The 13,717-nt window shown below is 30.4% G+C and overlaps 4 protein-coding genes across 7 annotated transcripts; 2 read left to right on the forward strand and 2 right to left on the reverse strand.

Moving 5' to 3' along the window:
- Nucleotides 1–269: 269 nt before the first annotated feature.
- Mapmodulin (acidic leucine-rich nuclear phosphoprotein 32 mapmodulin) lies at nt 270–3,193 on the reverse strand. 2 transcript variants are annotated; one of them, XM_075733592.1, is made up of 6 exons: nt 2,812–3,193; nt 2,612–2,742; nt 1,902–2,165; nt 1,676–1,838; nt 1,431–1,603; nt 270–1,378 (listed from the first exon to the last, which is right to left on the reverse strand). In XM_075733592.1, exons 2-6 carry the CDS (start codon nt 2,657–2,659, stop codon nt 1,157–1,159), a joined length of 870 nt encoding a protein of 289 aa, XP_075589707.1. In that variant the 5' UTR covers nt 2,660–2,742; nt 2,812–3,193; the 3' UTR covers nt 270–1,156. The 2 variants fall into 2 exon arrangements, with proteins under 2 accessions (XP_075589707.1, XP_046915621.2); XM_047059665.2 differs by having other exon boundaries at nt 1,673–1,838.
- Nucleotides 3,194–3,696: 503 nt separating this feature from the next.
- Nucleotides 3,697–4,835, forward strand: LOC124495406 (uncharacterized). The gene is made up of 2 exons (XM_047058783.2): nt 3,697–4,381; nt 4,445–4,835. The coding sequence occupies exons 1-2, from the start codon at nt 4,016–4,018 to the stop codon at nt 4,724–4,726; spliced, it is 648 nt and encodes a 215-aa protein (XP_046914739.2). The 5' UTR covers nt 3,697–4,015; the 3' UTR covers nt 4,727–4,835.
- Nucleotides 4,836–4,887: 52 nt separating this feature from the next.
- Nucleotides 4,888–6,033, forward strand: beg (malonyl-CoA-acyl carrier protein transacylase beg). Its single transcript, XM_047058781.2, has one exon. It carries the CDS (start codon nt 4,888–4,890, stop codon nt 6,031–6,033), a length of 1,146 nt encoding a protein of 381 aa, XP_046914737.2.
- Nucleotides 6,034–6,037: 4 nt separating this feature from the next.
- On the reverse strand, nt 6,038–13,699 carry LOC124495404 (coronin-2B). 3 transcript variants are annotated; one of them, XM_047058778.2, is made up of 7 exons: nt 13,194–13,699; nt 12,631–13,113; nt 10,239–10,373; nt 9,904–9,966; nt 7,502–8,485; nt 6,568–7,434; nt 6,038–6,510 (listed from the first exon to the last, which is right to left on the reverse strand). In XM_047058778.2, the coding sequence occupies exons 2-7, from the start codon at nt 12,667–12,669 to the stop codon at nt 6,385–6,387; spliced, it is 2,214 nt and encodes a 737-aa protein (XP_046914734.2). In that variant the 5' UTR covers nt 12,670–13,113; nt 13,194–13,699; the 3' UTR covers nt 6,038–6,384. The 3 variants fall into 3 exon arrangements, with proteins under 3 accessions (XP_046914734.2, XP_075589706.1, XP_046914736.2); XM_075733591.1 differs by having other exon boundaries at nt 12,631–13,699; XM_047058780.2 differs by lacking the exons at nt 12,631–13,113; nt 13,194–13,699 and adding an exon at nt 10,602–12,619.
- Between the last annotated feature and the right edge of the window lie 18 nt (nt 13,700–13,717).

Genomic DNA, 13,717 nt, shown 5'->3' on the forward strand with positions numbered 1-13,717 from the left:
AAGATTGGCCAAAACAACGAGAAGAAGAAAAATCCAACTTTTTCATTTAGAAAAAAAAACTTGGACAGGCAATATATTAAAAAAAAAGATGAGGCATCATTATCATCATAATAATCATGCACACGGATAACACAGACCGTAATCCATCCGTATAGATATATGAAAATAGATGATGGACAATTTTGATTGATTTCGAATGAAATTTTTTTTTTTTTTTTTGTAACTTCCACAAATCATTCAAGCAAAAAATGAAAACCACCGATACTGGATTAATGATATAATAACTGTTTTTTAATTATTTTTTAAAATTTTTTTTTTAAACTTTTTGTTTGCAATGACATTTTTTTGCATGTGTGTGTGTGTGTGTGTGTGTGTGGGTATTTAATGAAAAAAATTTTTTTTTTTTTTGGTAAATAAATTTTTTTTTCTCTCTGTGCAATGTGTGAATTGAATGGCATGTAAAGGTGATGGTGTTGGTGGTGGTTTTTTTTTTTGGAAGCAACAGCAATATTATTATGATTTAAAATGAAAATTTTACAGAATTTCGTTTTTAGATTCTTGTTCGATTAAAAAATAAGGAATCACTCTCATTTTCTTTGATATTTCAATTATCGATTATTAAAATATAAAATTTTTTTTCTGACAAACAAATATCCACAGATATCGATGTTTAATATGTGTGTATCTGTTTAAATCTGTGACTGGAAAATTTCGGTTTTATAATAATCATCATCATCACCATAATTCATTTGTCCACCAAATTACTTGTTTGTTGTAATGAATGAATGAATGAATAAATGAAAATGAATATGAATGCATGTATGAAATGAATTGTAATGGAGGAAAAAAAAACAATAGCCAGAAAAAAAAGTAAAATATGAGAAATATTTAGTATATATACGCCACAAATGAAATGAATTTAACCAATTTGTATGATTGGATAATTATGATTAAAAAAAAAAATGAATGGAGAGAAATCAATCTGGCTTTTTCACTATGCACACACACACACATTGTGTGTGTGTGATTTTAATTTATAAGTGGGCGTTTTTTTTTGCAAATGTTTGTGTTTTGATGATGAGGGTGGGGGACTGATGATGATGATGATAAGGATTGTTCGACTTTTAAAAAGATAAGTTTTTTTTAAACAAATTCATTAGGCTTCTTCTTCCTCATCATCATCATGTTCAGGTTCCTTTCTTTTCAGGCCTTTTTCCGGCGCTTTCGTTTTGCCACCCGATACAGCATTGACGGATGTTACTGAGTTTCGTTGTTCTTCAAAAGAATCATTTTCTTCATCTTCTTCATCAATATCTTCACTATCTTCACTATCTACTTCACTATCTTCTGGATTGAATTCATTATTCTCGTCCTCTTCCTATATAAAGCACGATCATTACGGTAACATGAATAAAGAATAAAATACTTACATCGATTTTATCCCTGGCCAAATAACTTAGACCAATTTCATTATCTTCTTCCTCGTCTTCATCTTCATCGACTTCTTCATCATCATCATCGTCATCATTATCATTTTCGTCGATGCCTTCGTCGTCATCATCATCGTCATCATCTTCATCTTCGATATCATCATCGTTTTCTTCTATTCAGTAAAAATTTACAATTAGAAAATCAAAGAAAAAAAAAATAAACATTCATTAAAAAAACTAACCACCACCATCGTCTTCTTCATCATCTTCGATTTCCTGATCATTGCGATCATAACCATCTAAAAATTTCAGCTCAGGGAGCATGTCGAAAACTTTTTTACGATATTCGGGTTGTTCCGTCACTTCACAGTTGAATAGGTCTAAAATTTCCAATTTTTTTAGTTCTTTCTATATAATGATGATGAAAAACAATGGATTAAAGTTTCTTATGAAATAATAAAAACTACTTACAAGTGGTTCCAAAGTTTCAATATCTTTGAATTTGTTTCCACATAGATTCAGGTATTGTAAATTGACGCTACCTTTGAGATGATTCAAGCCATTTGAAATTCTATTGTCGGACAATTCCAATCGTTTAAGGTTGGGCAAATTAGGAAAACCTTTCAGGCTAGTCAAACCAATGTTGATCATGCTAAGACATTCTAGATTGACAAACGAATCATCCAGACCGACAATGTTTGTGCTTCGACAATTATCGAGATTCAATTCTTTGATCTAATTTGAAAAAAAATTAAAGAAAATTTAGAAAACTTACAATAATAAAACCAGGTGGCGCTAAAAGCAGATTTTTTTTAGTGCAATCAAACGGCGTATAATTTTTTTTTTTGCCGAATTCAAAGGACAGGCGTGTGTTTGTGTGTGTGTGCATTGGTTAAATTGGAAAAAAATAGTAAACATAAAATTAAGAAGAAGATACTATTGAGGATATATAAAAAAAGGCGCAATCGAATGTTGATTTTGATAGAACCAAACAATCTTATTATGAATATGGATAGCAATCGATTGTAAATGATGAGCTGTCAGGCAATATAACAACATAATAATTGATGATGATGATCATTTATTTATGCAGCCATGTTGTTTGGCACGTGATGATGACAATTACTGGATTCATCATCAATAAAGTGGTCCAAGAATATATAGATATATTTAATACTTACTTGATCATGATTACGACCACGTTTCTCTAGTTCAATACGTTTTTCCATTTATGTGTGTGTGTGATTATTATATTTAGGCAAGAATATAACAACAAAAAAAAGGATAATGATGGAACGATGATGATGATTATCTAAAATGACAATAAGCAATAAACTAAGGTCAAAAAACGTAAAACAATTAAAATGAGATTAACACTTACCAAAATAAAATAGTGGAATTTTCTTACGGCAAAAAAACAAATTGACAGACAAAAGAAAAATCAACGTTTATTGAATCTGTGATCTTTATAAAGAGCAAACTGATTGTTTCGTTGCTCTTTAATCAAAGATCCTGGAACATTCACACACAAACAAACAAACAAACAAAAAAAATGACCAATTTATCAAATTTTTTCTTAAAAAAAAAAATAAAGATGAATCTTGACAAACAACACACACACACACAAAATCTAAAATATTTCGCGACAAAGTATATGATCGAGAGAAAAAAAAGATGTGTGCATCAGCAACAGCAGCAGCAGCAGCCATCAAACATTATTTTCCATACATAACATACACACACACACCATACGAACATAACTTGTGAAACACCAGAAGAAGAATAAATATATGGAACTTCAGCCTATCAAGTGGTGGTAGTAGCAAACAACAATAATAATAATAGAATTGAGTGTTCTTAATAAGTTAACTGCAATAGCCGGCGCCACTATCGACGTATATATTATTGTTATTATTATATGGCATGCATGTATGTATATTATCGGTGTGTATATATACACGACGAACACACACAAAATTTGATGGCCGCCATTGGTTATAATACGCATGATCGATATCTTTTATTCATTCATTTCATCATTAAGTTGCTTTGGTTGTGTGGCCCATTTGTTGATGTTGTTGGCTAAAATTGCAATTTTTTTTTTTTTGGTTTGAACAAAATTAAAATTACGCGGCAATTTCGAATTTTTTTCATTTTTTTTTTGAAAATTTAAAATTCGAAAATGATCAAGACATACATATGAAATGGAAACTACTTTGGAAGAAATGTTTTTTTTTTCATTTTTTTTCGAATTTATTTATGATGATGATGATGATGAAAAAAAAATCTTGTATTTTCAAAATAGCGTCACACCTTGGTGTGTGATTACGGAGTAATTTTTTTCAATCTATAATTTCAATTCAATTAAATATCACACCGATGGTGTGGATAATTGTGCTAAAGAGTCAACATTCTTGTCAATCAAATGTGTTGACTATATATATAATGGTTGTCATTTAGAATATATGGGATGATCATCATCACTTATTATTATTATTATTATTATTGACTTTATCCACTTATCATTATTGATTATTACATCGAATGTGTAGGATAAATTGCTTTCTTTCATTTTATTTTCTAACATGGCAGAAAAAAATGCAACAACACTCAACAATGTTTGCTATAGTTGTGTTGGTGATGGTGATGATGATGATGATATAATCAGTAGTAAGCAAAATAACATCATATCAACAATGACTACGATGATGAGTACTGAAAACGAAAATCATCAACAAAAAGAACATCTTTCGAATATAATCGTAGCCAATAATCGTAATTCCAATATTGATCATTTATATCGCGCCCAAATGTCGATCCAAACAATGTATAAACGTATCCAAGATAAATTGGATCATTTAAATAATAAAATTTTATTCTCAATTTTTCTTTGTTTTGTATCATTTCTGTTCATCATAATGGCCATTGTGGTTTATTATTCAACCAATAAGGTATGATTTATTTTTTTTTTTTTAGGACCAGAATTAAATTTAATCACATCTATTTGCATTTAGGAATCTGTTGTTGCTTCAGTGGTGGCCAGTGCTTTATTCGCGAATATTCTTAATCTAGTCACATTGTGTGCCAATCATTGTGGAAATTATTTTATCGTCTATCTTTATTGCATGTTAACATTGTTACATATTTTAGTCAACATTTTCATTGCAATTTCATTTCCATGGTTCTTTTTGATAATATTGTTCCAGATTTTTGCCGTAATATTGACTACAGCACATTTACGACGAATAAAACGAGAACAATTTCCAACGTTTCGTACTAATAATGAATATTTATAAAATAAAATAAAAAAAAACCGTTATCTAATTTTTTTCTTCTTGTCCAAAAATTTACTCAAAATAAATCGTCTTTTGATTGTTCTTTCAATCGATACTATCGATTCTGTTTACGATTCTGATCACATGTTTACCATTTAATTTTTGAATTTTAACATTTGTTTATGTTTATAAAAATGATCTCAAGAACGATAAGATCATATCAATTCCCTCAACGGATACGAATTGTATCCATTCGTTTTTGTAGCAATAATTCAACCGATTTGAAAGAAAATGAAAAAATTACCGACATTCAAAAACAACGACAATTGGATTCACAATTACATCTGGTCAAATCACGTCTGAAAATAGATCCAAGAGATACAAGTATCATACTGTTTCCTGGACAAGGTAGCCAATTTATTGGAATGGGTTCGGCCATTTTTGATACACCAAATGTAGAAAAATTATTTGCAAAAGCCAAAACAATACTTGGATATGATTTGCTGAAACTTTGCATCAACGGACCAATAGAAATGTTGAGTAAAACTGAACATTGTCAGCCGGCAATATTTGTCACATCATTAGGAGCAGTTGAATATCTACGCCATAGGCAAACAAGTGAAGTGGAATCATGTGTAGCTACCGCTGGATTTAGTATCGGTGAAATAACTTCGTTAGTGTTTGCTAATGCCATGTCATTTGAAGATGGTTTACGTCTTGTCAAACTTCGTGCCGAAGCTATGCAATTAGCTTCAGAAACGGTACCGTCAGCAATGTGTACAGTATTTTTGTACGCTGATGCTGAAATCAAAATGGCATGTCAAGCTGCCCGAGAATGGTGCAAACGATTACAGATACCCGAAGAACATGCCGTTTGTTCAATAGCTAATCACCTGTTTCCACATTGTAAAGTGATTGCTGGTCATGAAGAAGCCATCAAATTCTTACAGCTAAATGCAAAAGATTTTGGTATCAAACGAATGCGACGTTTACCTGTTTCTGGTGCATTTCATACAAATTTAATGAAACCAGCCAAAAAAGTGTTGGAAAAAGTACTAGAAAAGATTCATCTAGAAATACCATTAATACCTGTATATTCAAATTATGATGCTAAAATTTATCGTTCTGTGAATGAAATACGTGAAAAATTAGCACTACAAATTTGTTCACCAGTAAAATGGGAACAAATTCTACATCGAATGTATGATCGACCAGATGATACACCATATCCACAAACATATGAATGTGGTCCAGGAACTGGTTTATTATCAACACTTGAAATGGTTAATCGTGTTGCACGTAAACATAGTAAACATGTCAAAGTTTAATATATGATGATAATAATAATAATTCAATTTAATTCATAAAATCGAATTAACTAAATGTTGTTATTGTTTTTTTTAAATGATGAGCAATTAATAATGATGAGTCAATATATTATTGCCTGCTAAAAAATCGTAATTTAAGTTTTTTTTTGTCATGTGAATGATTCAGTTATGAAGATTATTGTCAGCTGATCAAATAAGAATTATACACAAAAGTCCAAAACAAGAAAAAAAAACAAACTGAAAATGCAAATAAAATAAAATCTTTGGGTGTGTGTGTGTGTGTATGTGATTGTAAATAATTAAATAAAGATCAATCAATTGTCAAGTATTTTTTCTTCAGTCATCAATTAATCAATTTGATCGGATGTTAATGTTTTTCAGTATACTTTCAAGTTCTTCGATTTGTTTGTTTTTTTCATTCAATTGTGATTGTAATTTATGTATGATAGCACGTTGTTCTTGGAACGCTCGCCAAAGCTGTCAAAAGGAAAAAAAAGAATGATATTAAAATTTTAACATTATCCACAAACTAACCTCTCGTTCATTTTTTGGATTTGGATCCAATTCTTCTTCTTCTTCTTCGAGATCTTTATTATTAATTTTCATGCAAATAGGTGAAATATTATTATCTACACGATCTCCGTTATTTTCACCTTCAGTGGTGGTAGATGTGGTGGTATTAAAGCTTTCATTACTATTATTTGTATGGCTTATAGTGGCAGAAAAGGCTAATTCTTCAGCAATGCTATCATCGGTTGTATTTGCATCGGCTGCTGCCGAATCATTCGAATCATCATCATCATCATCATCTTGATCATAATCATCATCATCATCGTCATCATCTTTGAGCGTGATCATATTTGGTATAGCAGGTGGCAGGTGATGTTTGACTTGATTTAAACTGACTATATCACACATTGGTTTCGATAATTGTTCAGCATCTCGATTGAGATCATCATCATCCTTGATCCATGGTAATCGAGATCGTAACGGAACATTTGATGATGATTTCGTGATTGATTCACGAAAATTTTGTGCCAATGCTGATTCAGATTTCATTGGTTTCGATTGAATGAAATTTTGTTTTCCATTCGTTTCGAAATGATCATTTGAATGACTTTTTCGCGGTGTTGAACCATTCACTTTTCTTTGCTCGTTATTTAAACAATGGCCATTCTGTCGTGGTTTTTCCTGTTTATGACCATTAGATAAAGCCTGTTGCTTTTGAGGCTTTTCATCATCATCATCATTATTATCATCAATGTAATCCTTTTCCCGATAATCAACAGCATTTGCTTTCGATATGAATTCCAATTTGCGTTCACCAATGGCTGTTTTGATAACCGGATTAAATGATTGTTGAATAAAAATAGGTTTGTTGGTTTTAGCACCTGCGCCTGTCTATTAAAATCGATAGAAAGGATTAAATTTAAGCTTTAATGTAATCTCTCGAAAGTGTAAAATATACCTTTAGATTGAACAAAACAGGATTACGATTCTGACCACTAAGCCATTGATCGGCCGTCAAAGCTGGCGTTGGTGCAGCAGTATCAGGGAAAACATCTGATTGAAATTGTTCAGATTTCCGTGGTACTATCATCGAAATGGGCTCACAAATATGTTTGGTTGCATGTAATTTGTAGAAACGAACAATTTCACATTTGTAAACATCACATCCACGTTTAGGCATCATTCCAAGACTACGTTGTGGAAATCCGGATAAAAATTGTGAAAGATAATGACAATAGGGATGTTCATCGGTAGTTTCATAATATCGAATATTGCCATCACCTTTACCGGCTACATAAACCATACGTGTATCATGATCATAATAGGGAAATAAAACACCAGATGATGAATCAATATTTTCGATTGTAAGCGGTGAAGTTAGATCACGTTCCGACCAAACAGCCCATTGACGATCACTGTAGCGAGAGAAACCGACGGTGAATAATCGTTGTGAATCGCCCAAATAGACAACTTTCGATGCTTTGGTTCCATGATGACAAAGACCTTCATTAACAACTTGTGTGGATCTTGGGTCGATGATTCGCAATTTTTTATCTTTGCTTGTCGTTGCTATTAGACTTCCATCACGATTGAATGACATTGAATGAATGGTTTCAGTATGACAGGTGATTACACGACAAACATCAGCAGTCAATGTATTCCATACGATCATCAAATGATCCGAACCAGCCGATACAAGTATATTATCAGCTGTTGGATGCCATTCAATAAAATTTACTCGACGTTTATGACCTCTCAATTCAATAATAGGTTGTTGCATATTACGGCTAAGTAGACCTTCATCCGGTATATACCAAAGTTTGATTGTCGTATCATCCGAACATGATGCAATAACATTATCGTTGAATGGATTCCATTTAATATCATAGATTTGACCACGATGACCGGTTACACGTCCTGCATGTGAATCAATACGTCCAGCCTAGTAAAAAACAAAAATTTACAACGGTCATTTATATGATTATTAATAACTAATTTTTTTTCTTGACCGAATTTTGTTTTTATAATTGATAATCACAATGGTTAAATATCATTCAATTAACCAGTGAAAAAAAATCTATTCCTAACATATGCTTCCACCATTCAATAATAAAAATCATTGAAGCATTTTAAATATTCATAATACGACTGGACATTAATTTATGGCAGAGAAAAAAAAAAGAAAAGAAAAGATAAATTCACAGCAATATGGTCATCACATATTGTAGGAAGAAAATTCAATAAATTGGAATTTGGAGTGAGCTGATTAATTGAATTTTTTTTTTGTTTTCATGATTAAAAAAAGTTTAATCTTTTTTCTTAATTCTATAAAATTGCATTGTTCATTTTCTGTTTTGTTTTTCAACATTTGTCTTAATTTATTCATCATGTAAGACATATATTTAGGAGAGAGAGATTGGTGTCATATACATAATAAACACAAATGTATTTAGTGATTTGATATGTATGCAAATGAACCAGTCGTCTGGATCTATAAATATATTATATATCTAGTTCAAAAGTATCAAATATTATATATATTCACATGTGAATCAAATTAACGACATTCAACAACAAAAAAACTTCTTTCATTCGAACAAAAAAAATGACACGAAACCAAGGTAAGTATCGATATCATAAAAAGAAGGAAAAAACTCATAAATCTAGATCATCATCATCTATAACACATCTACAAATAATGCGATTCTACAATCAAAAGTGGGTGTTTTTGAGTTTTTTTTTGAGTTCGACAAAATGGTTCAATCAACTTTTGGCTAGATCATGATAATAATAATAATAATCATCATCATCATTCAAGTCCATTAACATTGAAAAATCATTTCAATAATAAATTATTTTTCCAAATGGAGTCATTTGCTGAAATGGATTTATTTATTTCTACCCCCTGTATTTTTCATCTTGAATGTTGGGTAAATGAACCTATTATTATTATCATCATCATCATCATCATAATGATGATTATCAATATCATGAATAAATTCATCATCATAACGTTAGTTATATGCAAATGACATTTAGAAGGGGTTAAATTAACCATCAAAATTGAATTGGTCATTCTGTACTTCACACACTTTTTTCTGCCATCTAAAACCTTTAGATTGATTTAGTCCTTTTGTTTGCTAATAATAATAATAATTTGTTGTTGTTTGAATCGATAGATTGCATTATTAACAATATCCAATAACAGAAATCATTTAATATACTCTAATTCCTTGATCATCTATGATGATGAATGAGAACATTTATCCTGCCGTATTTTTTTTCTCTACATATGTGGTGTTTTTTATACTCTAAATAAAAAATTCGGTCATGAAAAATGTAGAAAAAAATGCAACTTACTTTATCGATAGGTATGATGATGAAGCTTCCACCACCACACGATTCAGTCACGATTGCCAAAAACTGTGTGAATAAATGATGAATGAATGGGTTGATGAGAGAAAAAAAAGTAAATAAAGAATATTATTATTAAGGAATATAATCACACGACAATTGAATAGAATAAAAAAAAAACAAAATTAGATTTGATGATTCTATCCTCGTGTGTGAGCTATCGGAGGTTATTGACACACACATAAAAATAACTAATCGAAATTTTGACAAAATGAAAAAGTGCATGTGTGTGTGATTCAAGCAAATTCAAAACTTTTTACTTTTTTTAAAAAAAAATTTACCTTTGGATTAGCTGCACAAAAATTGCTATCATGTGCATTTTTCGTTATCTGTACATTATCATAACATTGATCTTTTCTGGCAACCATTCCATAAACATGACGATATTTTGATACACGAACACCTTTAAAAAGGGCCTAAGTAATAATAATAACAATTAAGAAGAAAATGAATAGAAATTTTGGATACGGAAGGAAGTGAGAGAAAAAAAACGGAAAAAGTTATACATAAATTAGCTATAATAGATCATTATATTAATGGTCAATCGTTCTAATGAAAATGTAATGATCCACCCAATTTTTTTTGTAATGACAAGTCATAACATGACAAACAAACACACACACAAACAAAACAAGCAAACAAACCTTGCTATAATATGACATTATGTTAATGTTTTATTGATGAATATTTGTCTGGAACGAATGTTTTTTTTTCTTCCTATTTGTGTAGGTGGATCGATCGATTGATTGTCATCGAACTGTGGATAACATATGAATGGTGAAATAAAAACAAAATTTTTTTTTTCTGTTGGAAATTGAAAACTAAAGGGGCTTAAAATGATATCACAAACTGATTGATTGGATCAAAGATCAAGAAAACATCATTATTATATATCATATCTGTGTAGAGAGAAAGAATTGGGTATTTAAAAATATCACAAATCAATTTCCATTCTCTTGTTGCTCGATGTTAAATAAATTGAATTGTAAAAAAAAACGGGTTGAAAGTGGTCTGTCATCACACTAACACAGAAAAAAAGGTAATCGCATCAATTATCACAAAATTAGTGTGAAAGAAATGTCGATGATGATGAATTATCAATTTGGATGATGATGATGATGTGTGTGTGTGTGTGTATGTGTGTGTTTGAATCATTAATATTTATAGTGCCTGATCGATTAATTAATCATCAACAACAACAATAATGAATGAAGGAATGAAATGACAGATTATTTCAGAAAAAAATAATGAAGCATCACAATTGTAAATCAATCAATAATATTTTGAAAAAGTTGAATTCTGTCTATTTAAGAATTGAATTGAATCCAAAATCTTAATGTTCTTCATATCATCAACATAATAATGAAAACGTTTCAGGTTAAAACGTAGAATAAGAATTGTACAAACAAACAAAAAAAACAAACAAACAAACAAAAAAACACGCACAAAATCTTTTTGAATTATGCTCACACATATAAAACAGATTATATAAAGATATGAAACACTTGACAATCATGATCGAAAAATAGATGTTTATGTGGGCTTGTTGTTGTTGTTGTTGTTGTTGTTGCTCATTTACTTTTTTGTTTTTGTCTTTGGTTCATTTCATCGTTCATTGATATCGACGAACCGAATATCTGCAATACATGGTGTGGATGTGTTTGATATAAAAAGCGGCTCGGCGATTTTCATATAACTTTTTTTTTTCGCTGGTCGCACACACACACAAACTGCAGTTTTCATCACTGATCAGACGATCAGAAAGGCTAGTCAATTCAACAACAACCAAAAGCGAAACAAAACAAAAAAAACTGGTCTCGAAGACTCTCGTATACTAAACAATGCTACATATTACCTATGTGATGATGATGCCCATTTCATTTACAATTCAATTCGATCTGAATTCAAGAATGTCCTGGCCTGACTAAATTTTTTTTTTTGTGAATCCACTTAACCGTGACAATCATATGAGAGAGAGAGAGAGGGAAAAAGAAAAGAGATCTTTGGCTTTTGGTCTGTTCTCTTTTTCTCTCTTTTTCAGGCAGCGATGGATTTAACGATACACTAAAAAAGACTGAAATAATGGTGAATTGCAAGCAATCTATGATTATGTTTGTGTGTGTGTAATAGATTCGGTTTCATAGGCGTTGTCATCATTTATAAAACGTCTGTAAAATTGCATACCAAATGGTTGTAGTGGTGGTGATGATGATGATGATGATGGATTATAAGAATGGATTATTGAATGGCGTGATATATCAAATATACTGTTAAAAAAGAGTATGGTTTTTCATTTGGTCAAATTAATATGGATTGTAAAGAGAAAATCCATAGATTGCTTGTTGTTGCTGTTTTTTTGTTTTGTTTAGTCTATTACCAATTGCAATTGTCGACCAGAATATCATACATTTTGACACTAATTATGCTCTGACTTGCCATTTTAATCATCATCATCATCATCATCATTAATAATAATGGAAAATCATAATTATATGAATGAATGTAGTCATCATGGTCAAGCAATAATAATAATAACAATGAAGATGATCATGATTGGCTAGCAGCAACTATAACAACAATATAACTTTTCATCATCATCATCAGGAAACATTTTCAAATGACCGAAAAAAAAGTGTAGCAAATTAATTTTTCAACAAAACAAAAAAAAATTACCTTTTCGTTGATTTCAATATCATCGATAGTATCGAACATGATTGAGTGAGGAAATGGATGAGCTATATAATTCGATAAAAGAATGGTGAATTCTTGAATTTTTTAATGATTTTTTTTATTACGACACAGTCAAATGAATTTCGTTGGAAAAAATTTTTTTTTCATTAAAGAATCAGAGCAGAATTTTCTTGGTTGATATATTTGCCAAGAATTTGGTGGATGGTTGAAAAATAGTGTGAATAAGCGAAAAGTATGTCGATGTTTTCTCTCGTTGATGATGTCTTTGTATATACAGCATGCAACTATATTATTTGTTTATGTTTTAAATAAAGTTTCGAGATTTGGCTGTACAAATTAATAAGTTTGATGATGATTTGATCGGATATGCCCATTCGATTCGATTGATAGGAAAACGACAAATTACATTATTGCATACATGATGACAAGAGAAATTTACTCAATTTCATTTATGATTAGAAATTACTATTTAGAAATAGTAAATATAACCACAATATATGATTATATATAAAGTAAAATACAAAAAAGGTTTGAGAATGACCCACCTACAACTACATATACAAAGCAATTGATGATGAAAAGACGAATAGAGCAATATTGCAATCTTTTTTTTTGACATTAATTCATTGACCAATCAAAACAATCAAAAAAAAACACAGATTAATTTTCTGTCAATGTTGAATTTTAATGATTGAAAGAGTATAACAAGAAATTCTTAATTCAACTTTATGACTTTTGAATACGTTGATTTGTTTCTGTTGATGAAATACACACACACATACTATTTTCACTCATCATAAATTATCAATCGACAAAGACACACACACAACGAGAGAGATCATAGAAAATGCAGAATTTGGACTGTTCTTCAAAATCAGAAGAATATTGCAAGTTGCGGATTGTCCCAAAAAACAAAAAACAAAAATCGAATCGACATTCATACTGAAATGATGGGCTCCATGCTATATAGAATATTTTTTCCTTCATTCAATTGAATAGATTCTGGCGCGTTCGAAAACCAAAATAACGAGGTCAGAAAACAATCAGTCAATATTCAAAAATGACGTAA

This window comes from Dermatophagoides farinae, chromosome 8, assembly GCF_024713945.1.
Source record: "Dermatophagoides farinae isolate YC_2012a chromosome 8, ASM2471394v1, whole genome shotgun sequence".
Lineage (NCBI taxonomy): Eukaryota > Metazoa > Arthropoda > Arachnida > Sarcoptiformes > Pyroglyphidae > Dermatophagoides > Dermatophagoides farinae.

Excerpts from the sequence above, each read along its gene's own strand:
- LOC124495406 (XM_047058783.2), top strand. The coding sequence starts at position 4,016 with ATGGCAGAAAAAAATGCAACAACACTCAACAATGTTTGCTATAGTTGT. Across the intron at positions 4,382-4,444 it reads TTTATTATTCAACCAATAAG|GAATCTGTTGTTGCTTCAGT; the intron begins GTATGATTTATT and ends ATTTGCATTTAG.
- beg (XM_047058781.2), top strand. The coding sequence starts at position 4,888 with ATGTTTATAAAAATGATCTCAAGAACGATAAGATCATATCAATTCCCT.
- Mapmodulin (XM_047059665.2), bottom strand. The coding sequence starts at position 2,659 with ATGGAAAAACGTATTGAACTAGAGAAACGTGGTCGTAATCATGATCAA. Across the intron at positions 2,166-2,611 it reads GTGGTCGTAATCATGATCAA|ATCAAAGAATTGAATCTCGA; the intron begins GTAAGTATTAAA and ends TTTTCAAATTAG. Across the intron at positions 1,839-1,901 it reads TTGAAACTTTGGAACCACTT|AAAGAACTAAAAAAATTGGA; the intron begins GTAAGTAGTTTT and ends ATCATTATATAG.
- LOC124495404 (XM_047058778.2), bottom strand. The coding sequence starts at position 12,669 with ATGTTCGATACTATCGATGATATTGAAATCAACGAAAAG. Across the intron at positions 10,374-12,630 it reads ATATTGAAATCAACGAAAAG|GCCCTTTTTAAAGGTGTTCG; the intron begins GTAATTTTTTTT and ends ATTATTACTTAG. Across the intron at positions 8,486-9,903 it reads TCATCATACCTATCGATAAA|GCTGGACGTATTGATTCACA; the intron begins GTAAGTTGCATT and ends GTTTTTTACTAG.